The sequence below is a fragment of the Lathamus discolor genome, chromosome 1 (assembly GCF_037157495.1).
Source record: "Lathamus discolor isolate bLatDis1 chromosome 1, bLatDis1.hap1, whole genome shotgun sequence".
Taxonomy (NCBI): Eukaryota; Metazoa; Chordata; class Aves; order Psittaciformes; family Psittacidae; genus Lathamus; species Lathamus discolor.
In genome coordinates, this window is record NC_088884.1 from 30,245,970 (window position 1) to 30,272,507 (window position 26,538).

General features: G+C 41.2%; 1 protein-coding gene and 1 long non-coding RNA gene across 5 annotated transcripts in view; one reads left to right on the forward strand and one right to left on the reverse strand.

Moving 5' to 3' along the window:
* Positions 1-1,335: 1,335 nt before the first annotated feature.
* Positions 1,336-21,326, reverse strand: LOC136007091 (uncharacterized). The gene is made up of 3 exons (XR_010609467.1): positions 21,195-21,326; positions 20,194-20,524; positions 1,336-1,568 (listed from the first exon to the last, which is right to left on the reverse strand). It is a non-coding gene; the product is annotated as an uncharacterized LOC136007091 (long non-coding RNA).
* Positions 21,327-23,350: 2,024 nt separating this feature from the next.
* The window catches only part of ORC5 (origin recognition complex subunit 5), a 72,967-nt gene continuing 69,779 nt past the window's right edge, over positions 23,351-26,538 (forward strand). For 2 of the 4 annotated variants that reach the window (XR_010609909.1, XM_065666426.1), the window contains exons 1-2: positions 24,160-24,225; positions 26,236-26,389. Coding sequence is in view for 3 of the 4 variants with exons in the window: in XM_065666426.1 (XP_065522498.1) it covers positions 24,179-24,225; positions 26,236-26,389 (201 nt within the window). In the remaining variant the exon portion in view is untranslated. Of the gene's footprint in view, positions 23,407-24,076; positions 24,126-24,159; positions 24,226-26,235; positions 26,390-26,538 lie in introns of those variants that run through there. The other 2 variants (XM_065666440.1, XM_065666450.1) reach the window with 2 other exon arrangements.

Here is a 26,538-nt window from a genome sequence, read left to right on the forward strand (position 1 = left end):
GGATGGAGCATTCACAACCTCCCTGGGCAACCCATTCCAGTGCCTCACCACCCTTACAGTAAAGAACTTCCTCCTGATATCCAGTCTAAACTTCCCCTGTTTAAGTTTTAACCCGTTACCCCTTGTCCTGTCACTACAGTCAATGTAGGGTCCCTCTCCAGCATCCCTATAGCCCCCTTCAGATACTGGAAGGCTGCTCTGAGGTCTCCACGCAGCCTTCTCTTCTCCAGGCTGAACAGCCCCAACTTTCTCAGCCTGTCTTCATACGGGAGGTGCTCCAGTCCCCTCATCATCCTCGTGGCCTCCTCTGGACTTGTTCCAACAGTTCCATGTCCTTTTTATGTTGAGGACACCAGAACTGCACACAATGCTCCAAGTGGGGTGTCACAAGAGCAGAGTAGAGGGGCAGGATCACCTCCTTCGACCTGCTGGTCATGCTCTTTTTGATGCAGCCCAGGATACGGTTGGCTTTCTGGGCTGCAAGAGCACGCTGCTGGCTCATGTTCAGTTTCTCATCGACCAGCACCCCCAAGTCCTTCTCTGCAGGGCCACTCTGAATCTCTTCTTTGCCCAGTCTGTAGCTGTGCCTGGGATTGCTCCGACCCAGGTGTAGGACCTTGCACTTGTTGTGGTTGAACTTCATAAGGTTGGCATCAGCCCACCTCACAAGCGTGTCGAGGTCCCTCTGGATGGCATCCCTTCCCTCCAGCCTGTCAACTAAACCACACAGCTTGGTGTCATCAGCAAACTTGCTGAGGGTGCACTCAATCCCACTGCCCATGTCAGCGATAAAGATGTTGAACAAGACAGGTCCTAACACCGATCCCTGAGGGACACCACCCGTTACTGATCTCCAGCTGGACATTGAGCCACTGACCACAACTCTTTGTGTGCGGCCATCCAGCCAGTTCTTTATCCACTGAGTGGTCCATCCATCAAATTGATGTCTCTCCAATTTAGAGAGAAGGATGTTGTGTGGGACAGTGTCAAACACTTTGCACGAATCCAGGTAGATGACATCAACTGCTCTACCCTTGTCCATCAGTTCTGTAGCCCCATCATAGAAGGCCACCGAATTGGTCAGGCAGGATTTGCCCTTAGTGAAGCCATGCTGGCTGTCACCAAGCACCTTGTTGTTTTTCATGTGCCTTAGCATGCCTTCCAGGAGAATGTGCTCCAAGATTTTGCCACGCACAGAGGTGAGACTGACTGGTCTGTAACTCCCCGGGTCTTCCACTTTCCCCTTCTTGAAAATGGGGGTTATATTTCCCTTTTTCCAGTCATCGGGAACTTCACCTGACTGCCATGATCTTTCAAATATGATGGGCAGTGGCTTAGCAACTTCATTCGCCAGCTCCTTTGGGACCTGCGAATGGATTTCATCAGGTCCCATGGACTTGTACACGTTCAGGTTCTCAAGATGATCTCGAACCAGATCCTCTCCTACAGTGGGCCTAGGGTCTTCATTCTCACATTCCCTGCATCTGCCTTCCAAGACTTGGGTAGTGTGGTCAGAGCATTTGCCAATGAAGACTGAGGCAAAGAAGTCATCTTTTCACAGGCCTGGTCTGAAAGAGGAAAGAGACAAGGAAAAGACATTGATGTATGGAGAGAGAGAGCTGAATGCCACATACTGCCTTAAAAACTGCTCTACAGTTTTTTTAAGTTTCGAAGTTATCTTAAGATGATTCTTAATGCCTAACAAATTACTATCTCCCACTGCTAGAGAGATAGCTACTGACTTCTTTGCTGCAGTTGTCTGAAACAGATTGATTGTGGAAGGTTATTTATTACATTTAAAAGTTACTTGGTTCTATGTTCTAGCCAGAACATAAACCAGTATTTCTATGTCTGAATGTGTACTGCTTGTATAACAGAAAGTAAGATTAGAAGCAAAAAGGTGCAAAATTATGTCAATAGCCGGGGACAGAAATGTATCTGCTTGGCACAATCTGCCTGGAACAGAAAAGTATCTTATACCCTTGAATGCATTAAAACCCAACTAGTAGTGGCACTGTTTTGTTTAGGTTTTTTTTTCAACTGCCTGCTAGAAACTGGAAATTTGGGGTTGGAGTCCTAAACCCAATGCAAATGAAAATCCAGCCCCATGCTGTAGAGGTGGCGCAGCTGAGTAGGGCAGGGACCCTCCCCAGCCGCCCCTGCATCCCTTTCACAAAACCACTCAGCCTCTCCAGTCCAGTTGTCAATCTCAGTCCGTTCTTTCCAGAATCCCTCTCCTAATTTGTGTTACCAGAGAAGTGAACTCATTTCCCTGTGAATCACAGACCATGAACCAGGGCTGGATGCCGTCTTATAAAACAGGCTTCTACGAGACACATCTAAGTCCCACGCCACTGAACTTCTATGGGTCAGTTCTAGAGGAGGTGAGACTAGCTCTCCATACTCTGGATTTTCTCTCTTCCCCATTTGCATTCCTCAAATCTTTTAAATTCATTTGGGCTATTTTTTTTTTAATATCTTTCTCTAAGTAGCTTGACCTACTTGCCAGATATCCTCCTTCTGTTCTCTGCTGTTTCTTTACTGTCTCTTGCTTTCTTCCCTGAGGATGCAAAGAGGAATTAAAAAGTCTTCAAACTGTTTTCATTTCACTTCTAGTTGCATATTTACGCTTTTGACAGATACAATGACTTAGCTCCTAATTTAGTGTTCCCCTTTATGTTTAGAGGAACTGCACTGTACTGTGTGATCATATATGCCTTGAAGATGATTTGCCAAATAAACTTCGATGACGCTATTACAAACACACACTGCTGCCAAATCCAGCCACCACTATAGCCAAAAGAGAAAGTATTTCTCACTTTATGGACACATATTCCATAACCTTTGAATATAAGGGCTGGAGACAATCCAGAATTCTTGCCCTTGGAGCAGTAACAGCCCTTTGTCAGGAACAGAAATCAGAACCAAGAGCGGAGAGCAATGGGAACCTGGGGTGCCCTCTAAACTGAATTTGTATCTATTTCTTAGGTCTTGCCAAAGCTAGAATTCACATGATGTTATCCATACTGACTTAGGAGGTACAGCAATACTATCCTCTTCATGTAGAGACAGTTTTCAATATCATTGAGCAAATACTGACTCTGGCAGAATAGGCGCCCACACATCCATAATATGCATTGATAGGAGGTTTCTGGTGATAAAACTGCATCAGTTTAAAAGGAAATCACACTGGTCCACTTCTTTCTGATGTAATTGCTTTGGGAACTGAAAGCAATGGAAGAGAAACTATACTCTAAATATTTTCTGGCAGGAAAGGTTTCTAATCATTCAGGAGAAGAGACAGGCATCAGCATCTCAGATTATGCAGTTTCTCAGTAATCACAACAACCCACAAGGGAAGAGAAGTCATTTCCCTGAGAAAGGCACCTGAGCATCTTTTCATCATCTAGCATGTACCACTACATTTCCAGATTTATCTGGTGAAGAATTCTAATGAACTTCCTGGCCTACTTGTACCCTACAGCTCTGACAACAGTGGTTTTTTAGTATTAAGTAATGTGGCATATTAAATAATATTTTCCATAGGATCACCCCCAAAGAAGATCATAGTTTAACTGCAAGAGACATATAATAAGATGCCGGATGCAAAAATTTCTTTTCCTAGCTCCCTAAAATCTAAAATGACCATGAAGGTAAGGGAGAGCAGATCTGGCGGCACAGGCACTTTCTGGTATGCTCTTCTGCATGTGGATGCCAACTTCTGCTTTGAGCCCAGAGTCAGCCCTGCACCCACACCACTGAACCAGAGAAGGTGCAACTTTCTCTTAGCAGGATGTGTGTGCGTGTGTGTGGGGCAGGAGCCTGATCTTAACTGTAGCTGTGCAGCTTCTGCTTGGCCATAGATCAGCACGGCCTTATGCACGTGGCAAAACCACTGCATGGTAGCCAAGGAACAGAGCCCGATCTCCTGATATGGGGTCCATGATCCAGCTGATAAACCACACTGCCTCTTCCATAAGGACTTTAGTCATGCTGAAAAAAGTCATTAAAAATGCCTGGCTTTTACTGTGTTGGTTGTAGGAGAAGGACAGTTTGCTTTAACACTGAGGTATATTACCCTTTAAGTAGTAAATATCTATAGTGAGGCAACCTGAGCATGGAGAAAAGTGTTACTATTTAAAGCTATCCAAGACAATCAGGTTCTGACAGTGAAAATAGTTTTGAAAAGAAAATCAGTTTACAAATTACAGCAATTCCACATCAGAGCAGGCGAGGAAAGAACAAAGAGGCATGATATTCCTTACTGATAAGAGACAAGGCTTGTGTGGAGAGGTTACCTCTACATTTGACAGTCTTGTGCAGCTGGAAAGAGAGGAGACCTTTTAGGCACAAAAGCCCTTCAACGAAGATGAAAACTCACCATTTTGACCCAACTTTCTGCTGGTCTCATAAGATATTACCATCCCCTCAGAGCTGCACCTTGCTTATATTCTTAAATCATCACAGATACGACTCCTATTTAAACAATCCTTTTCTTGAATACTTTACATCAAAGTCTATGGAACTCAACTTTTTAAGCCTCAGACAATGGAGTCTCAACCTCTCAGCACTCTCAGAGACAAGTAGATCTAGGCAGTAGCAGGTCTTTGCACTGAAAAAAGACTGAAATGCATTTTTTTTCTTCTTCAGAGGAAAGAGCAACTGTTACTTCTGAATATTACAGCTTGGGTTAAAGAGAAACTTGTGTATTTCATATTCTGGCCTACTACCAAAGACAGGAAAAAAAGGTCCAAAAAGTCCTACTTCTTTTACATCAGTAATTCAAGGATGTTCTTCCCTTTCTGGCTGCTGGCTGCTGGCTGCGCTCTGCAAGTGTGAACCAGTGTGAGCTCATTAAGAGCCATGTGAACCAGTGTGAGCCCATTAAGAGCCATGCAAACATGGGTGTGATGATATTCTGATTGAAAGTTCAGTAAAGTTAAATAAAACAGGGGAAGTACTGAGTTTCTTGCATGTCCTTCAGCAGAAAATTACAGTGAGGCTCAAAACATGTAATTCCAGAGTTTCCTGATGAGCAACTGTAGGTTAAAATGCTACTGTATCAGGCGCACAAAGCAACCGGACTGCTGTACCTCAAGCCCCAGCCTGCTGGCTCTACATCTCCAAAGCCCCAAGGATGAACTTTGTTAAAGCCTTCATGTATCTCTTGAAGATTTTACCAGTCAACCTGCCTTTCCATACAGCGGCGGTTGGTGAATCATGAGGCATTTTGCATACTGTTGTTGCTCTCTGCAGATTACAATGAAACAAGGTCAGCTTTTTCTCAAATCAATATCCTTGTTCAGAGGCACTTCAACTGCCTTTTGTCCTAACCTAAAATGCAAAAAGAAAGATAGTGTAACTGAAGCATACTTGGAACTTACACTAAAAATAAGGGTTACTTATGATTTGAGTATTATTTTATTCTGTATTCTTCTGAAGATGAAGACAAAATACCTGCATAAACATCATAAAAGCAAAGTTTTTGACTCACCTATAGAGAGCTCATCTGCAGGTAGGACTGCAGTTACTTCCCTGACAAAAAAAATCTCCAAAACACACTAATATAAAAAATAAGTGGAAGAGAATGACCAAGTCTTTTAGAAATGTTCAAAATTCTTCATGGTTAAGTAGTAAATGATGAATATTTCCTTGTAGCTGCAATATGTGTTAGAGCTTTAAATTATTAAATGTGCAGCAGCAGTGATCAAAAGCCTCCTCCATCAGTAATGTCTAATGGACTACTCTTGTACAGGGCTAGGGACAAGGGCTACTGTGCATCTGGTCATGTAGGCTGCATGTACTCGGTGGGTCTGCTGCATCCTTGATGTGTCAGAAATACAGCCCACAGAAATGTGCAAGACCTAACTGCACTCTTCCATCTCACATAATGTAGTTGCACCACCCACCCTTCATATGGATCACAGCTCTGTTACTTGTGACCAGTGCTATCTCTGTGCAGCTGAGAATCTAACCTGCAGACAGATGGACAACATATGACACAAAATGTCTGGGGCATTTACAGAATACCCCAAAAATCATTGGACTTCCTATCATGTCTTGTCCTCAAAACACTTTCTTAACATCAAGCTTTAGTGAACCTCTCTACATATAGGACACTACTGACCTTTCAGGGATTACCAGCCTTCAACCTGATCTAGTGCTTTGGCAGTGGCCAGTCTACCTGAAAACACGTCCCTCCTGAAGGAAAGCAACAATACTATGCTGTCATGGTTTAACCCCAGGCAGCACCACACAGTCACTCGCTCATCCGCCCCCTGCCACCCAGTGGGATGGCAAAGAATCAAAAGGGTAAAAGTGAGAAAACTCGTGCGTTGAGATATCGGCAGTTTAAGAGGTAAAGCAAAAGCTGCATGCAAGCAAAGCAAAACCAGGAATTCATTCTCGCTTCCCATGGGCAGGCAGGTGTTCAGACATCTCCAGGACAGCAGGGCTCCATCATGTGTAATGGTTAATTGGGAAGACAAATGCCATCACTCTGAATATCCTCCCTTCCTTCTTCCCCGGCTTTATATGTTGAGCATGACTCCATATGGTGTGGGATATCCCTGGGGTCAGTTGGTGTCAGCTGTCCCGGCTGTGTCCCCTCCCAGCTCTTTGTGCACCCCCAGCCTGCTCGCTGGTGGGGTGGTGTGAGGAGCAGAAAAGGCCTTGGCTCTGTGTAAGCACTGCTCAGCATTAGCTAAAACACCCCTGTGTTATCAGCACTGTTTCCAGCATAAATCCAAAACACAGCCCCACACTAGCTACTGTGAAGAAAATTAACGCCAGCCCAGCCAAAACCACCACACATCCTCAATGAGGTCCCAATCCACAAGTTACTAAAAAATCCTGACAAAGGACGAACACTTCCTGTGCTCATTGTAAACACATAGAAAAGTTGGTTTGACTTCCATAAACTATGAGTATTTTTAGCTGGAGCTCCTGCTGCACTGCACTGTGTTTGGCAGCAGCTGGCACTGATACGGGAAATCTGGAAAATACTTTGATTTCCGAAATTAAATTTGGAGAAACTTTATTAGGGCTTTTGTGTTTGGCTGGAAAGAGATTAAAATAAAAGTGAGATAGAGGAGCTGACATATCAGGAGTTAAAAGAATGGGGAAGGCAGAACCAAGTAAATGTTAATTCTTTGTGTTCAGACAACTTTAGTCAAAGGCAATACAGAAATAAGTATAAAAAGCTTACAGGCAGAAAGTATTCTGGTATCTTCCCTCCTAGTAGTGGGGAACTTGAATTGCTTAAGGGTTGTTGGATGTTTTCTGAAGGTTTCTTCAGATTTCCTATACTTTAAAAACTAAGTGTGTCAGAGCCCCTCCAGCAGTATCTGATGATGTTGAAACAAAAAACTTGCAGCATGGACTATTGTAAATTGAAGTACGGAGGTTGGATTAAGGACTTACAATGACCATTAAAATGTCCTCATTATCCTCACCTGTTTATGTCTCTATGCTATCTGTGCTCTTTGCTCTGTGGTGCTAACAACATATTCAAAAGACCAGGCTATTACTGATTTGTGGCTTTTGCAGAGGTGGATGAATTACATGCTTCTGAGCATTGCAGGGTTTTTTTGTTTTTGTTTTTGTTTTTTTTCCCTAGGAATAGACAGAAAGTGATCACAGTTTTTGTTACAGAGAGGATCTGGATAGATGGTTCCTGTAAAATTTGCTGAAGATATATACCTTATCCCTGTAGTGACAAGAAAGTGTATCTGCTGTCAGGTTCACTTGCTTTTTTGAGCACTCAGAGAGAGCTTCCTGCAATTGCAGAGACACGTGGGTGAAGACAGTTTCATTTTGGTGAAGTTACCACAGGGATTCTGCAGCTGGAGCTGCAGGAGAGTAGGTTGTCACTTGTCATTAGCTTTGTTTTGATCCTGCGGGCCAGTATGTATCTCATGTACTGCGCCGTTAACTCCTCTGCTGCTGATGTGGGGAAGGATGGCCTGGGAGCTGGAATACCTGTACTCAATTCCTGCCTCTGCTGGAGCTCACCTGGTCATTTCTGCCTTATTGAAGACTCAAAAGCAAGAAATAATAAAGCTGTAGTAAGGATTAGTCAGACAATGCACTTGATATTAGCAATCTGTTGCAGCCAGGCTACGGCATCCCATTGTCAGGACCCATTTTCATGTAAGGCCGTGCAGTGTATTAGAATAGCTTGCTCTTAGCAAAGAGACCAGGGGATTAGTAAAGTATTGTACTTGGTGCCCACAGATTTAATGGATGCTAGTACCTCTTTATATTATTTTAATAGCTGCTCATTCTTAAGGTAGACTTGAAAATTTTAGCTTCCAGGCATGCTCCAAGATATGTTTTTCCTCTCCCATGCCTGGTGAGAAGTATGTTCACATAGTCTAGGAGACAGGCATACCAGCTGCTGAAAGAAACATTGCATGCAATTAGACGAGAATGATTGGGATTCTCTTTTACTTTACTCATTTCAGTTCCTTTTAATAGTGTCTGACACTCAGTGCTTTGTGTATTTCTTCAGAGACTGGAATGAATGTGCTGGACATACTATGGACAACAAAACCTGAAACTAAAGAAATGCCTGTGTAGCAGAGAAATTCCAAAGGCAATGGACAAAACCACAACTATTTTGTCATCAAACTAATGCTTTTTTAACTACTCTGCCTGGACTGGGCCCAGTCCAAGTCTATGCAGATAGATGAGTAAACCCAGAGAATGGTGAAGGATCTGGGCACGCAGTGCACTGTTCTGAATGATAAAAATAACACAATTTTCAAAGATCCTTCTTATATCAATACTAAGCTAATATCCTGTGAAATTGTCCCTTCTTCTGAGCCAATGTAAAAGGAGCCAAAACAGATAGAAGGCAGGAGCCCTGAGAAGGAGATGGGGAATCCAATGCAAGCTGTTGTCTGTATGGAAGGAGAGGAGATGGCACTGATGCTAGTCAATGCTTTTAGTCTTTTACACAGTACATACTACAAAAGCCAAAGAAAATAGATAATTATTTTTAAAGGCAGTTTTAACACTTAATGGACACAGTAACACAAGCTCTGGTGAATTTAGTCATCTGGAAAGAAGTGCACAGCAGCCCCTGTTTGTCTGTCTGCCCCAGAACAGGCTGTCCCCTTCACTCTCATTTCAATTCTAATGAAGATCTGCATTTGTAAGGAAGATAGGCTGGAATCCAAATTTGAGGCTCCTATTTTTTGCTTTCAGTAAGGAGCTGTACGAACTTCTTTCACAGCCCTTACCTTTGCAGGAATGCAGCTATTAGTTACAGCCTAAGTGATATGGTAGAAGTGTGCACATTAGTCTTTCTCACACTGCACATACTTCATGCTGGCTTCCTTCACGCAAGGTTTAGCAACTGATACAGTACATTATAAAATCAGATGTTTTTCCCTGAGGCTCTCATATGCAGTAATTAAATCAAACACACATAAGTTACACAGTGGGGTTGACAATGATTTGAAACCACTGTGCTTTGAATACTGGGTGATCGTACATCAATACAGGCTGATCATTTTCTTCTAGTAGTGGTTTGTTCCAGTGCAGGTTACTCAGTTCTGCAAAGATTTAGGCATCCTGGTGGCATTTAAGCTTATGCTTTACATTATGTATGTGAATAGATTTAGTTTGTTTCAGTGTAATACCATTTACTTGAGATGAAACATATGTTTGCTCATTTGCTAGTTTGCAGCCAATTTTCCTAGGATGAAACCCTAGAAGGAGAAAGGAAAAAGAAGGAGCTTTTATGAAAGAAGAAAGAGGCTGAGCAGCATTCAAAGCAGCCAGAGCTTCAGTCAGCAGAACAGGGCCGCTGAAAGGCAATGTAGCTGCAGTTTGGAGAAAGAGGATGCAGGGTAACCCAGGGCATTGAGCAATCCGGGCTGAATCGGTTTTCTTCCATCCATTTAGCTCGAGCTCACTTTGGATGAGCCAGCTGAGCTAATGCTTCAGAGCTGAGCGTGAGTAGGATTTTGGTCATCACTAAATGGTGTGGAATGTGGCCTCCTGACCTGCCTGGGTTTGTTAATGGAGACTACAGTGAAAGCCAAATAGTTGCTAAGTGGGCCATTGAGAACCTGCCTGAAATGTGATACAATAAAAACTTTGGAGAGGATCTTTCCTCTCCCTGCACAAGTGCAACAGAAGTGAAATATTATAGTTTTAAAAACTGACTTGCAAATATCTGTCTGCTTCAATATAATATTTTGGAGGTGAAACATAGCTTCAGGGTAAAAGTGGAAGCGCCCAAACAAATTTAATACCAAAGCCATACATCTGAATTTTGTTTCAGAGATGCACTAGAAAGCAAAAGTGCTTTCTTGACTGAAAGCCTAGTTATGTGACAAAATTAATCTTTATATAGGAGAACACTCTAACTGAGAAAAATTCCTTCACTTTTTCTGAGCTGGAACCGTAGGTAGAAGTTCCTTGTGTTAGCAGTTAGACTGGACAGAGTCACTATCCCACAAAGCCTGGAAATTAAGAATGGTTCTTAAGGAAATAGTATGTGCTCATTTCCGAAACACTTTTAAGCCTCTGAGGTTACTAAGGAAGGCACAAAGGTCAAACCAACAGTCTCCACAACTGCAGAATGGGAAAACAGGTTACACACATAAGGAAATGTTATTTTCCTGTTCTGTGACTGGTGTTTCCTGGTGCCTGTGTGCAATGTGTATCTGTGGGCCCTGAAACGAAGCTAAGCTGGGAGTTCTGCATGAGGATGTTATGCTTCTTAAACGTGTTTTGAGTAACCCCATTTCCATTCTCCACTGACACATTTTTGGCAGCTTATAGGCACAGACAAGCCCTGCAAAGCACTGAAGTAGGGGCAAAGCACACTAGCAGGGGACTCACCCTTACTCTAAACACACAGATTTCCTAATTACTTCTTCTTGCCCCCCATGGTTTCCTCAATGCTTGTGGAGTTTCAGAATAGAAATACTAAGAAATAGACTCCACCTGCACCAGCCGCTAACAGTTTCACTCCTACCTTCTGATCCATACTAATGTATATTTTGTCTAGTAGCAGCAGGCACAAAGCAGATTTTCTTTTTCTTTTTAACCTTCTCCTATCTTCTGGGAATACTCAGCTATTTATAATCCTGCCAGATGTTCTAAGGAAGCCTTCTTACAGCATATGTTCATCTTCCATCAACAACTTTGCATGCAAAGTGTGGGATCATCCCCGCAGTCTGTACCAACTTTTCTTGTGTCTTGATTTATCTCTTACTGTCATGGAGTCAAGTGTGTTGTTTTAAGCCACTGCTGTTCATGCAGTGACTGTGAAGGATGGCAGAAGGCTCAGGCTCCCCTGTGCAGTAGCCCACAGTGCCAGGGGTCTAAGCAGCTTCATTTTCACCACTGCAGTACCAGTCCAGCTCCACATGATGCTGCAAGTAGAAACTTCCTACCAGCACCCTGTCCTCAGGCAGGAACAGCAAAAAGAAGCTGTTTCTGGACTCACCAGCTCCTTTTAATATATTTGCTGCATTGCACATGATGAAGCCAGATGCAGCCAGATGTGGCTGCAAGCATCTAATCTGTGCAGGCTTATTAAATCTGTTTATTTACAGTCTGCATGCTCTTTGTATTTAACACAGACTTTTCAATGATAAATCTTTGTCCTAAAATTAGCTTTCAAAGAAAAAGGCCAGTAAGAAATGGACTGATTGGTATATTAAGAGAGGCATCTGCACCTCGTTGCTTCCCAGTTATCTGTTGCTTCGTGGAATGCTTCAGCATGCAGTTCTGTAATTCAAGTAATAGATAAGGCAGCTCTCTTTAAAGCGTAAATAGCAGAGAAGTGGCTCTACTGGTAGGCAAAATGTGACAGCCATTCCTTTATATTTATGTGTTGGGTTAAAGTCAGGAAGTCCACAGAAGATCAAATCATACTTCACATTTTGCATATATGGTCCAGTGATAGGAGATGATTTGGGATGCTCACAATTCAGGATGCCCAGCATGAAGCATTTAAGGAAGCTGGTGAGTATTAAGTCATTTTTGAGAATTCAGTTTTCCTAGGATGCCATAGGAAAGTGCCAGACTTCAGTGCTGATGATTTGGTGACACCAAAGCAAACAGCAATTCGGCACAATTGAGTTTTCTCTCTCTTCAATCAATGCAATACAGCAACATCACTGACATACAAAATTCGTAAAGTGCCACAGCATTCTTCTGAGCTGTATTTTTGTAAAAATATTACAAACCCTGTACAAGAAGATCAGGATTTAACCTCACCCCTGTGCAGACAGACCACACTCTCTGGTAGTATTATCACCGTGACTGTATTGCCACAGCACTAGCCGTGATGGAAAAAGATTTTGAAGGACCATAAACAGAGAGGAGTGAGCAAACCTGAAAATGAACTGCATGACAGAAACTTCTAAAACTTCACTAATTGTGATAATTTACCAATAAAAATATATATACTTAATGGAATTTATTTGTTGCTAATTCACACAACTCCTAAAGGAAGTGGTTACGAAAATCCAAGTTTTTTCCCATATTTTGCTTTGTTGCTGTTTTGAAAATCCAGTGCTTGAAATCAAAGGTGCTATATAAGTAAGTGTAATGAGATGCAGGAAAAGGAATATTGTAAAGTCTAATACAACCAAAATCATATAATACACCATGTGATCAAATCTCACTGGAGGCTAGAAAAAGCAATTTTATATGATTTGGTTATCATTATGACTTGTAAATCTATTCTTATAAATGCTACGATGTGCCAGTATATATTAGTCAGATCCAACTGTCAACATAACTCACTGTTTGAAGAAAGCTCTCAAACTTTGAAATAATTAATCAAAAATATAAAGTTACATTTTATTAAGTTACAGCTTTTTAGTTTACTCCTTAAGATGGATGAGCTGGACTTATTCATAAACTGAATTGATACGTATTGTGATTTAAATTTGGAAAAACCCAAGCCCAGTCTCTCAAAACAGATGTGATTTATTTCACGTCCTGTTGGCCTGCAGGTGTAACAGGACGGAAATCTGCTTTATGAAGCCCAGAAAGTGCGCAAACACTTTGCAGCAAGAGTTTAATCCTTGCTTATACTCAGACACAACAGCACTCACCAAGTTTGATGACACAGGCACTGGGCATAGCTAAGAACCTAAGACGATTTTTTGCTGGGGACACATCAAGTCACTGGCCACGTGTGCCACCGCAGGGCATTAAAGCAAGACAGACAGCACTTGCTCTCCTGTTATCCCCTGTCAGAAAGATGATAATATTACAGCTGCCTTCTGTGAAAATGACTGAGATATCTCTTGTTAAATCTGTCTGAATTACACTTGCACCTCTTGCTTGATTATTCCAGATTTAGTATTTTCTAGGTCAAGGCTATTTCACTGCCACTATCTGAGCTGTCACCAAAAAGAGTTGTATTTTCAATTATAGAAACACATGGGATATCACACCTTTTGTTCATACTTGCCATGGAAATATTGCCAAGATTTAATCTATTCTTACAAGTTTCATTTCAGCCTGAACTCCAGAAGAAAAACAGCATGCTTCATCATGTAACAGTATTTTGCTGCGTGGCTTGCCACTCCTTTGCTCTAGAACCATCATCCCTGTTTCTGGGAGTTATTTTTGTTAAAGAGTGTTACAAACTGTTTTACTAGGAGTCAAGGATATAACCATACCTATCACAGCAACTCCTGCACATTCTTATTTCTCATTTTATGCTCACATCTCCAGGACTCTCTTTCACTGCGGTGTTTCAGTGCTCTTCACCCAGCACTCACACTCTGCAACCTCCCACTTTCTGCCTCCAAATATTTTTTGTCTGCTACTTCCCAGAGTACCTCTGGTCTGGGAACATGCTGTTCCACTCTGGGACACTGTGGTACTCCTAATTCAGGCAGTAATTTGCACACTAGAATATAAGTAGTAGGTGTAGCAGACAGTAAGATGTCTGCCACTGCTATGCATCTTTTGCAGGAGGATGACGAAGGGAAAAGCAGCAAAGATATCTGTAATTAATTGTTTCCCCTTGAAGTAACAAAAAACCATACCAAACAAGCGTGTGAAGTATGTAAGACTTCTGGAATTTTGTGAATGTGTGACAAGACAATGGTACATGCATAAGCTCTGCAGCAGTGGGCATTTATTCCATGCCTGGATTCTAGAATTGCTGATGCGGCTGGGTTTTATTTTCCATGGCAGTCTCAGTAACAATGACAATTTACAAATGAACAACTTTGACAGATCAGTTTTTGGATTATGCTGGACTGGGGTAGAGGTATGCAGTTCCTTTTGAGCCATAGTTGTATTTCGATCAAGGCACATTAATATCATGACTTGGTTCATAAATAATTGATGTGGCTGTTACACCATTTTGCCTTTGATCTTTCCAGAATGAAACAGAATTCAACACATGCAGTATCTTGAGACATGTAAGGAAATAAAACTGAGGTATCAGCAGAATATATATTGACACAAAAGCAGGGTTTGACAGCACCACTAGTTTCATAGAGAAGAAAGTTAGCGTACGCTGGAAGTTCGAAATTATCAGTTGAAATGTCCTCAAATGAAAACAATTTTTACTCATAGTTGAGAAAATTATTCTTAATAGAGTATCAGAAAAGGTATTTTTTCTTTTAAATCTTCTCATCTTCTCTATTGAATACAAATTTGGCTCCTACCTCGACTCTAGCTCAGCAATGCTAACTCTCTCTCACTTCAAGTCAGTCCTCTTTTGTACAAAAGTAAAAATCATAGCCTTTCTCTCTCACATCAGTCCTTGGAGACTAAAAGGGTCTAAGACTGCGGAGCTAGAAAGGTCTAAACTAGAGTTCTTAAACTGCATAGAATCATGGAATCAACAACGTTGGAAAAGACCTTTAAGATTATGAAGTCCAACCATTATCTCTGGACTGCGAAGACCACCACTCCCTCTCTTGACCTTGAGTGGCCATTTCCATCCTGCTGGTTACTTGTAACCCAAGTACCATTATGGATCCCTTTATTCTGAAATGGTATCTGTTCAGCACAGGACTTTTGCATATATAGCCCATCACCACACACGCATCTCACTCTTTAACAGGAAATGTTGCCCGTCTCTCTGATCTGCTCCTGGTGTCAGCCAACACTGTCCTTCTACTCATGGCCATGTACACTTAAAAAGGTTTTTACACATCTTAAATACCAGCAGAGCTATGTCTTTCCAATTCCTTCCTTAACATACTGCCTTTTGTTACAATATATACCAAGAAAAGAAAAAGAAAAAAGGCAATAATTAGGCTTCTGCTACACTATGATTATGACTTATTCTGCTGATTAACCTGGTCTGTCCCCAGCCTACCTGTTTACAGTCTTTTGGACTGCAACTTCACTCATACACATAGGAACAGAATCTATAGGTTATAATTATGAAGTATGTGATCATACCTTGGAATGAAATGATATTATACAAAGATTCTGGGGATGGTGGGGGAGAGTCATCAAAACCAGCCTGCTGATTGTGAACTTCTCTTACAAAGCTGAAAATTAACAGGCCAACAGCTGCTGGACCTATAGATGGGGAATACCAAAAAGAAGCCTGAAGGTGGAGTATGATGCTCAATATATGGTATCAGTGAAATACTGCGTCTAGTTCCAGAACTGATGTTTAAATACTGCAAAAATACTGTTTGCATGTCACAAGCAGAGGGTATACCTGACTGTGAGACCATACTAGTAAGTAAAGAGAAGAAAAAACATTTTTTAAGTGCAGAAATTCTCAAAGGCAGCACAGATTTTTCTGTAGATAAAAAAGCTGAGTATAAGTTGTGTAGGGTTAGTGCTAGAATGCTTTGAGAAAAACTATGGTTGTTATAAATACTGATAAAGTAGCTGAAATACATGAAGAAGAAAGAGGTCAGTCCTACCTGGTTATTTACTGCTACCCAAAAGGTACTGTGAGGGAAAAAAATCTGTATCTACTGAGGTTTGTATAGATTTTTTTCTTCAAATCATGTGTTAAGTTACTGTAGTTGAAAGAAACCCCAACACACTGGCGATAAATGCAATGAAAGATCTACTACCTAAAACTATCTTGCATTCCTTTGCTTATCACTAACAAACAGACACCTTTTATTAATATAGAAATGAGAGATTAATACAGTATCACTGTTGGTCTTATTGGTTAGTTGCTTTTATTCTACAAGCAAATTATTTTAGCTCAGTACAAACAGCAAATCAATTTTCTGCTTACTGTCATTAGCACTAATCAATAATTAATTAGGATTATTAAAAATTGTTAGCATGGAATTTTTCTCCTCTGCACTTATTTAAATGTCAAATTTATTTTGCTGAGAGGCTGGCATAAGACAGAGACAGCTGCATGGCCATGGAAAATAAGCTGAAGGAAAAGTTCAAGCTGAGAAGCAGATAGGATTTCTTATTAGTCTCAGTAAGCAGTCTACCTGCCTAGGGAGAAATTTAGCTGCTTTTTTACTTTTATATATTAAAATTGTGATATTAAAGTTTAGTCTAAAAATGTGATGACTCAGTTACCGCTTCGTTCTGCAGCCTCAATATTTAGTTGATTTTCTATTTAAAGATTAAATTCATTTTCAGTTCTACATTGATAAAAATGCATTGGGGTCTATCTCTCATAATTTACTGGAAACTAGCAAAGAAAACCCTACAGGAATGACATTGCTGTGACTACGAAACAGCAACCAACTCAACCTCTTTTAAAATAATACCAAGCCCAGATGAAAGAAAACTGTCTCACAATGAATGTTTCAGCAGTTATACATCCAATTGAAGGAAAGGAAAACTCTCCCAACAGATTATGCTCCCTGGGCATGTGAATTCTGCATTACAGACGATATCATGGGAGAAAAAAAACACTTTAAAGTTTTTAGGATGTCATGTCCCAGTGCAAAAGACTTTCTAAACAGAAGTAAAGCTGTAAGCCAGGACTGTCAGCAGACTCTGTTTAGGGGTTTAGGGGACCTCAGAATATGGACAAGGATAAATGCAGTGTGAGTTACTTCTTGGCACTATGGGGAGTTAAATATAGGTGAAAACAACTCTAGGTTTACTTCAATTTACACTGGAATCTAGAAAGCTCCTGTATAGGTCTGCAGTTGAGGAAATACAGTTAACATAGATTTAAATGATGGAATTAATGGAAGTGTTAAAGGATTGCTAATGAAGTGTCTGTGTAAACTGCCCATGGTGGTACTGTGTTTTAACTGTTGCAACTGGTTAAAATCACGCAATCCAGTTAATGTGGCTGTGGAGCCCTCACCCCAGCACAGCAGCTGTGTCTGGACTGGAGCAGCAATGACCAGATGCCAAGGTTTTGGTTCAAATGCCCCATGAAAAAATGGGATTATGGATTTTGAATATCAGAAATGCATATACAGAAATATTAATCATCAGTGACTCTCCCAACCTGGATCTGCATGCTTACTTTTGATTTCTTGTTAACCGAGTCACTTTACCGTGCTGTCAGTGCACTGAATAGCCATGTCTTTTTCCATGTCACATCCTACAAGTTAGAGAGTGGCAATTCCTTTTTGAAGTAAAACATTTTTTAGTTTTGAAGTAAAACATGGTTTTTAGAAGCGCCAGTGTCCCATCTGTTATGATACTATGCCACAAATTTGTCTGAACAACCAGCTGAAATTTAGCAATATTTGGCTATGGTGATACTTTCATCAAATCCCATTTGGGTATCTCAAACTCTAGATGGTTCACCATATATGTCTGTGGAGGATTGGCTTGTCGAAAAAGGTCAAAAGGTCACGCTCCCATCAACGAGCTGAAACAAGACATCTGTGTAGAACATGGTGCAAACCTCTCACGCCAGATAATGAGGAAATGAAGGACACCGGCAAACAGCAACATACTATGACCAATCACAGCCAAGGCCACTAAGTGATAAGTGCATGAGAAGGAGGATGGTGGGGGGGTGCACGGTGTAGCTGCAAAAATGTAGAAGCTATAAACCAATGATCTTGTAACATGTAAAAGCTATAAGCCAATGATCTCTCTGTAACCAAACTATAAACATGCAAGCAAGGTATATAAGTATCCATCTGCTTAGCAATAAATGAGACTTGTCGGTCATCATCTGATGAGCTCGTCTCCCGGCGATTCCCACATATGTCTGCAAAATCTTCTGCATTAGATGCTATGGGAGTATTTAGTCCATAGAATTACTGTTTTTAATATAAATGAGTTATAAATAAAGAGCTTCCTAAATACTAATTCCTTGAAAATCCACTGTTGGTGATTATAATCACTAACGATTAGAATCATAGGTTAGGGTTGGAAAGGACCTTAAGATCACCTAGTTCCAACCCTCCTATCATGTGCAGGGACACCTCACATTAAACCATGTCACACAAGGCTCTGTCCAACCTGGCCTTGAACACTGCCACGGATGGAGCATTCACAACTTCCCTGGGCAACCCACTCCAGTGCCTCACCACCCTTACAGTAAAGAACTTCTTCCTTATATCCAATCTAAACTTCCCCTGTTTAAGTTTAAACCCATTACCCCTTGTCCTGTCACTACAGTCCCTGATGAAGAGTCCCTCCCCAGCATCCTTAGAAGCCCCCTTCAGATACTGGAAGGCTGCTATGAAGTCTCCACGCAGCCTTCTCTTCTCCAGGCTGAACAGCCCCAACTTTCTCAGCCTGTCTTCATACGGGAGGTGCTCCAGTCCCCTGATCATCCTCATGGCCTCCTCTGCACTTGTTCCAACAGTTCCATGTCCTTTTTATGTTGAGGACACCAGACCTGCACACAATACTCCAAGTGGGGTGTCACAAGAGCAGAGTAGAGGGGCAGGATCACCTCCTTCAATCTGCTGGTCACACTCCTTTTGATGCAGCCCAGGATATGGTTGGCTTTCTGGGCTGCGAGCACACACTGAAGCCGGCTCATGTTCAGTTTCTTATCGACCAACACCCTGAAGTCCTTGTCCACAGGGCTGCTCTGAATCTCTTCTCTGCCCAACCTGTAGCTGTGCCTGGGATTACTATGACCCAGGTGTAGGACCTTGCACTTGGCATGGTTAAACTTCATAAGGTTGTCATCAGCCCACCCCACAAGCGTGCCAAGATCCCTCTGGATGACATTCCTTCCCTCCAGCGTATCAACCGAACCACACAGATTAGATTGTTAAACATTAGTCTTGCCTATCTTTAGCAAACTTAATGAGAAAGTATGGATCAGATCCTCAGTTTCTGATTCTACTACTTAGAGCTAGTGGAAGAGAACTGGTGCTGGCTCCAAGCAGTACCAGCTTACCGCTGGCATTACGCCATCGCACTGACACAGGGGCTGACTGGGGACAGCAAAAGATGTGAAGGAAATGTATTGCACTCTTGCAATCCATAGTCCACAGAATTGTCTTCAGGGACTATTTCTCCTGATGTAACTCAGAGTCCTTTGGTCCAAATCTTTTGTTACAAAGCCTATCTACCCCTGATCTTCCTTGTTTTGGGAGAATAAGGAGGTCAGCTGATACCCCGAAGGTATCTAACAGCTTCTTGCAGTGACAAGTGCAATGTGAGCTTGCACAAAGATATATCTACCTCTCTATGACTTCAACTGACATTAAGTAATAATTGTTAGGCTTCTGGTGGGCATTTAAAATGTGTTCAGACTGTTTTTTGTTATGTACTTGATAACCTTTCTACAGCTGGTGCATAGAGCTACTTTCCCCAAAATGGTCTGCAAGCAGAGTAGGTGTACTTCAGACAGACCAAAGTTATATGGTCCAACATAGTTTTGCCCTTCAAATGTTCTTCTTAATAATGTACTTTTGAAATAACACATTGCAGAATGACACCAATTTGGAATGGCAGCTTCCCATCTGAATAAACATTAAGGAGTTTGCTTTTATTAGTGTATTTTACTGAAGTTTGTGTTCCTCCTTATTACAATATTGTACTTACAATATTTAGTTACAACATTGTCTTTCAGTTTAAGCGGCTCTTCACCCCTTTGGTGTCTACTCTTCAACAAGGCTTAAATCCTACCCTTACTTAGGATGTGTCAGACAGCCACCATCAGATAAAGCTGAAACCATTTTAGAAGTTATTTCAGGTGTCTTTCCTCTTTCATTATTTAAGGTTAGTTCCTTTACCACAATGTGCACAATGAAACAGTTGAGATCTTTTCATCCACTTTGAAGAAAAATCACCCTGATTTTAAACAGTCTTTACCTGGGAATTTAGGTTAAGTGGATGACTTGTGTAGAGGTAGATGATGACACTATCCTTTCTTCTGACTTGGCGGAAAGAGCTGTATCATCAAACAAGGCAGCAAACATGGTTGTAATAATTTCTTAAACCACCTCAATGATACTCTCAAGAGAATATCTTTCCAGAGCAATAATTTCTTATCTTCTTGCTTTTTGGCAGAGCCCTTTTCTGCACCTCTGTCAGCCTGAATTGACTTTTTTTGAATAGGAAGAGTTTGCTATGTAATAATCCAGATGCAGTCTCAATAGCATCTTGCACAATGGTGTCTCTGGTAAAGTGTGTCTTGGAAAGACTGAGAGAAATAAAAAATTGAATACTGCACATATTCAATATATATAATTCTCTCTATATAGTTCTACATATATACAGGATCAACATAGACTATATGTGTTCTTTAGACAGATATATGTACATATGTATATATAGAAATACATAAAAAATTAGAGAATCTAACCCTGTAATTCACTTAAGCACATAAGTTTAAGAAATGAGGAAGCTGAGTGATTTGAATTAAGTGTATATTCTAAACTTAAAAGATTGTTGCTAAACTGGAACTGTGGATAAGAAAACTTACATGAAATTAATAACTACTTGCACTGAAAATGAGTCTGACAAACAAAAAAGTATTAATATATGTGACCACAAACACAATGTGAAAGGATTCTCCTGCTCTGTTAAATGCGTGTTCCAAACCTCAGTTTACTGTTTGTTTTCTCATTTTGAATATATCTGACATGTAAGCAACTCAGTCAGAATAAGATAAAAAGATGTGACAGTTTAGTACAAATGAAGAAATCATTTCAAGCTGTGAAGAAATGTATATAACATCAATGAAAACTGATGTGAACTGAAACAAAATCATTATGCTATACATAACCAGCTATTCAGACATGAATCCTATCTCTAACAACTGCTACTTAAGGGTTTTGAACTCTTGAATAAAAATAAGAAATTACACTTACTAAATTCAAGCAGTTTTACTGGAAGGCAGAGACTTCCTGTAGGAATAATTAGACATTGATAGGCCTCAGAAACAGGACAGAACTGTTCAACAGTCTTCTGTAATAGCTTTTAATCTGCAGGTTTAAGAGTCCAGGATTCTATACTACTTTACTTCAGATCAGTCCTGCAAAAACATACCATTATATCCCACCTTTTCAATAAATACAGGTATTCTTAACAATTTTAAATTATTAAAGCTATACAGATTTATTTTTTCATTTTTTATCTATCTCATGATAATAATGGTGCCACTCTGGATTAATGAACAGAATTATTCTGGGTATTTTGTTTGAATTCCAGGCTAGAAGCTAAATGAGACAGTAGGGGTGGTTCCACTCAGTTAATAAGTAGGCTTTGGAAGCAAGGCTGCAATTACTGAAATAGCTGGTTTTTGGTTTGATTTCAGCTGGAATGGTTCCCTGAGCTAGCCCTCTTCATAAACACCCATATCCTAAGACCAGAAAATAAGTGGGGGTGGACCAGCAAGAGTGTGACTTTCCTCTCTGAGGTGATAATGGACTCATGTTGTGTTAAAGTGACCCTGGAAGAGACTGCAGCCTGAGCCATCAATGCTCCTACAGAATCACTAAGGTGAAAACTACTTGTTCAAAGACTAATCTCTCATTTTATGATTTTTTTCTCAACTCAAAGCCAAAGCTCAGCAGTAATCCATAGAAGATGCAAATTCTGAACATCACCAAGAACTGCTTCCAAAATGTTTCAGCTTCCATGTAACACTATACAAATGTGGACTTTTTGAGACTCCTTTCAGTTATACTTGTTTTTTTCTGAAACATGGACTATTGGCATACAGAGGAACCCACACCAACAGATTCCATGGTTTCAAGAGCAAATAAAAAGCATTTCCCTCTGTTGGGAAGCATATTCCTTGATACGGTGCTTTAAAATGCATCTATTATTTGAAATTAAGATCTTTTAACAAGGACAGAATTAGTGATACTTATGCCCAAATATATGCAAATCCAGTAACATTAAAAACAATTTCATATTATTATTGCTTTGGCAAAGCTGTGATAAATAACAGGCTATTTCAAAAATAAGACTGTATAAAAATTGGTACATATGACTGGAAATCAGTTGTATGCATTTCTGCTTCTCTTTTCCCAATTCCAATCATGATGTTTTGGTCCATTAATTCATAATATATATATATAGATCTGAAATTCTGTTCAGGACAAGCTATGATGATTCTGCATGCAGACATATATATACACAAAAACCTGACTATTAAAAAGAAATCATGCTTGGTTCACACAAGCTTTAGTTACTTATTTCTGCCTGCTCAGACTATGGAGGGAGAGAATTACTTTAGCTTTAATAACCCACTATGCAGTTGTCATATTCATCCCTCTAATACGATATGCAATGCTCATGCACAGTATCACTCCAACTGTAATTTGAATTCACTGTGCAGTTTTAGAGTGCTGTCTGCAAAGCAGCATCTCCACAGACTTTGAGTTCTGTTCTGTATTAACAAATCCAAGTTATGTGCACAACTTCAAGGCTATTTTCTCTTTGTCTCTTCTCTATTTGTCAGATCTGCTTTCCAGGTGTGAACAGAAGACACGCGATGCGTCCGGACCCCTCATGTGGCTGACTCCGCTGTCCCCTCACGGGGTGCACCTGGAAGCTGACCCTCAACTGCACATCCAGCTACAAGAGAGCCCCGACACTTGTCTGTGTGCCCGTAAACGATGTGACTCGCATTAAACTAACCATTACCCCAACCACATACACACCCGCGACTTCATTCTGCCTCTAGGCCCCAGGCCTAGGCCTGATCCCGCGACACCAGCACCGCTCTCCTACCCAAGGGTACAAACTTCCTTACACCCTCCTCACTGCTGCCAAGCAGCTTCTAACACGTCTCCAAAGCCACCTCTGTCCAGGGGCATGGGCTACAACGGACTCTCCCCGTAGGCTCACACACATCCCCAGGACGAGCCGATCCCCCGGCACAGACCGGCCAGCAACCTCCCCTCACGCCGCCTCCGCCCGCTCCCGCGCCTCCAGACACACACCAGGGGCGGGGAGCATCACGCCGCTACGGCGCATGCGTGCAGGCTGTGCACCTGCGCACTGAGCGGGACCGGCGGCGCTGTGGGTGCTGTGCGCATGTGCAGAAGGCAGCGGCGGGAGCGGGGAGTTGGGGTGAGTCTCCGGGGGGGGAGCGGGGTTGGTTTGGCATGGCCTGGCGCTTAGGCGGGGAGCGGAGTGATGTGGCGGGGCTGACCTGCTCCTGCTGCTTTCTGCGGGGAGTCGGTGTAGGGCCATGCGGGGTCCCGGCCCCCCGCCGCTCGGTCTGCTGCCTGAGCCGAGCCCACTCTCGGCCCCACCAGCGCCTGGCTGAACCCAGCCGTTAACCCGGGCTTCGTGGCGCGGGGTCGTCGTTCCTTCTCGGCCAGGGCACCCCTGTGCCCGGGCCGTGTCCTCGGGGCGCGGGTGCTTTTTGGGCCGAAGGGGAAGCAGAAGCACGCAAGTCTTCAGTTCTGTCAGCTCTCGTGCTAAAGTGTAGAAAGACATGCCAAATGTGGGTGTGTTAGGACTGATGGACTGAGAAGTGCTCCTAAATCAACAAATCCAGCCTTGAAATCTAACTTGTGCTTTTGGTGTTGTGACTTAAGAGTCAGCTGCAAAGTACTTGTTTGTCCCTCCTCATCTGGCTAGAGTCACACACACGCGGTACAACTTTCCCTGGTCAGGAACATCCTGATGATGCTAATCCTTGTGTCAGCATTGACATTTAATTTAAGCTAATTGTTTTGTGAGCGTGTTGCTCTAAGCATCTTTTTTTTTTTTTTTTTTTTTTTTTCAACTTTAGGATGGGAACTGGTTGAAGATTAAAAGACCTGCGTAAAGTCAGTAAAGATGTAGGTTTTCATCCAGTGGCTCAAGTACATTTAGTATAAGTTGATGTGCTGGGATGCTTGAGGAGCAAACAGGTCTGGCAGACAATGATGTGATCAACAGGTGATTTGTGCTTTCCTGGAGTGAAGCTGGGTGGAGAAGCTGAAGTACCTTATGGCCTTAGATGTGTTTAGGGTACCAAGTCTAGCTGTGTTCTCATGTAGTCAGGGGAACAAAAGAGAGATCTTCTCTTACATCCATGCAAACTTCAGCATTCTTTAAAACCCCTTCCCTCCTTGTTTGTCCCCTGGTTTGGAGGCTGCTGTTTAAAGTTTTTTCTTTTCATGCTTGATATTTATTCCTACCTCATTTTTAGAGAGCAATTTTAATCAAGGTATTTTATTTTATTTTATATTTTTAAATCTTTATTCCATTCTGGATAAACATCTGAATAGATACAGTGGATGGGGGGCAGACCTCTTCAAAGCCGATCTTGCTGGTCTGATAAAATGGGCCAATGCTATTTGTATGGTTGTCTGTATGGGAAGTAATTTGCCTTAATACATATGATTATGTGTTTGTTTTTTCAGCAGTTGCATTACTTTGATTTCTTATACTTACTACATGAGCAATTTGTTTATTTTTGAATTGTTTCAGTCTTACAGTTTCTTGATATCTAACTGTAGTTCTTGATAAGTGTGATACGATTACTTACAGATATGTGTAATTTAAAGTATTGAATTTCGTTATATTGGCATTACTTCTGTTATCGGGGTTATCCTTTTTTTCCCCCCCATTAATTCCACTTGTTTTTCTATTGATTGTTCTCAATTCCAGTTTTTTACTTCAGAAGACACTGAAAATATGAAAGGAAAACCATCTTTCCCTAAATTTATTTATGGAAATACTTAGTAGAGATTGGTCCTGGAATGAATGTTATTGCAAAGTATTTCCATAAATACATTTGTATTTGTGAATCTCCTTGTCACCCACTATCTCCCCTGTCCATGCAACCAAATAATGCTTTTTTCCTTCAAGACAGTTTGTTTTCCGTTTCCCATGCTATTTCTGATCTCCTTTTGCTAACCTAATCTTTTCTGATGTGGCATTGTACTTATGCCCAGCATAACTTACTTGGCTGCAAATACTTAAATATGTTTGGAGTGCTTCGTTATCTTTGTTTTCATAGTGTACAGATGTGCCTGTCAGCTGATGAGATATCCTTATGGCACCTACCTAAATTTCCAAATTTTAATTTTTGGCTGTCAAGTAATGTTACATTTGTCAAAGTCAGAATCCAGCTCTTGACATCACTTCATTTCTCTCTCTGCATGTTGTCCTTATCACTACAGACAAATGTACCGTCTTTCCAGCAGTTTTAGTGCTGCAGACAAAGTAGTATCTTTGACTGAGTTGCTTTTCCATACTCTCACTAAAATCCAGCTTTCCCAGTGTTTGGGCATTCAAAACCCAAACTAGTCTTTCTTGACTAGTACTTGTCTAAAAGCTAGACTATAATTAATATTACAGCTTTACCTGGTTTGGACTACTGCTATTTTTAAGGAGTATTTCCAGTCTTTACCATCAGTTGGATTTTTTTTGTATGCCTCTGCTGCTTTTAACCTGGGGTGAACATTCCTGTTAACATCTGAAGAGCTACTATTTTGTCATCCTCATCTTTCCTTATGCTCTGCATCTTCTCTCTTACTTGTAAATTATAGTTTATTGGCTGTCCATGGAGGTGATGATCTGTGATTAATCCACTTAACTCAGTTTATTCCCCTGCTACTTCTAAATGTAGATAAAGCCAGAACTAAATAGTGTATTTTTTCCAGTTAACTAAACTAGGACAATTCTTCGTTACGTTGATTTGCTCATACCCTGGGTGCCTTTCTCTTTTTATTTGATTTTTTTTTAATTCTTTCAGGTATGAAAATGTCTCTATAATGCCTTACACAGTAAATTTCAGTTTTGATGAAGTCTATAATAATTATACCATTATCCTGTGCTAGACTGCCTGTTTAGATATCATGTCAATTCCTCTTCATTTTTCTCCTTTATGTGTGTGACAGCAAATGATAATTAAAACATTTTATTTTACAGATCACTTTATTTCTTGTCTCTGTACTTCAGATGGGACATGCATGTTCAGATGACTGACTCCAGGAACATCAAAATGCCTAACCTTGAACATCCAGCGTACCCGGCAGCTACACTGCTTCAGTTGGAAAGTCTGGTGCCTTGTCGAGAATCCCAAGTGTCCCTCTTGCTGTCAATATTTGGAGAGGTAATGTTTTTTGTATTATAGGTTTGAACAGAACAAATACATTCTGCTGTCTCAGAAGGGAGAGTAGAAAATCAAGAGCATTTTTGTGATGTCATTATGAAAATACTTTAGTTGCCTCTTTGTCGAGCAGATAGATTCTAGTGAATTTG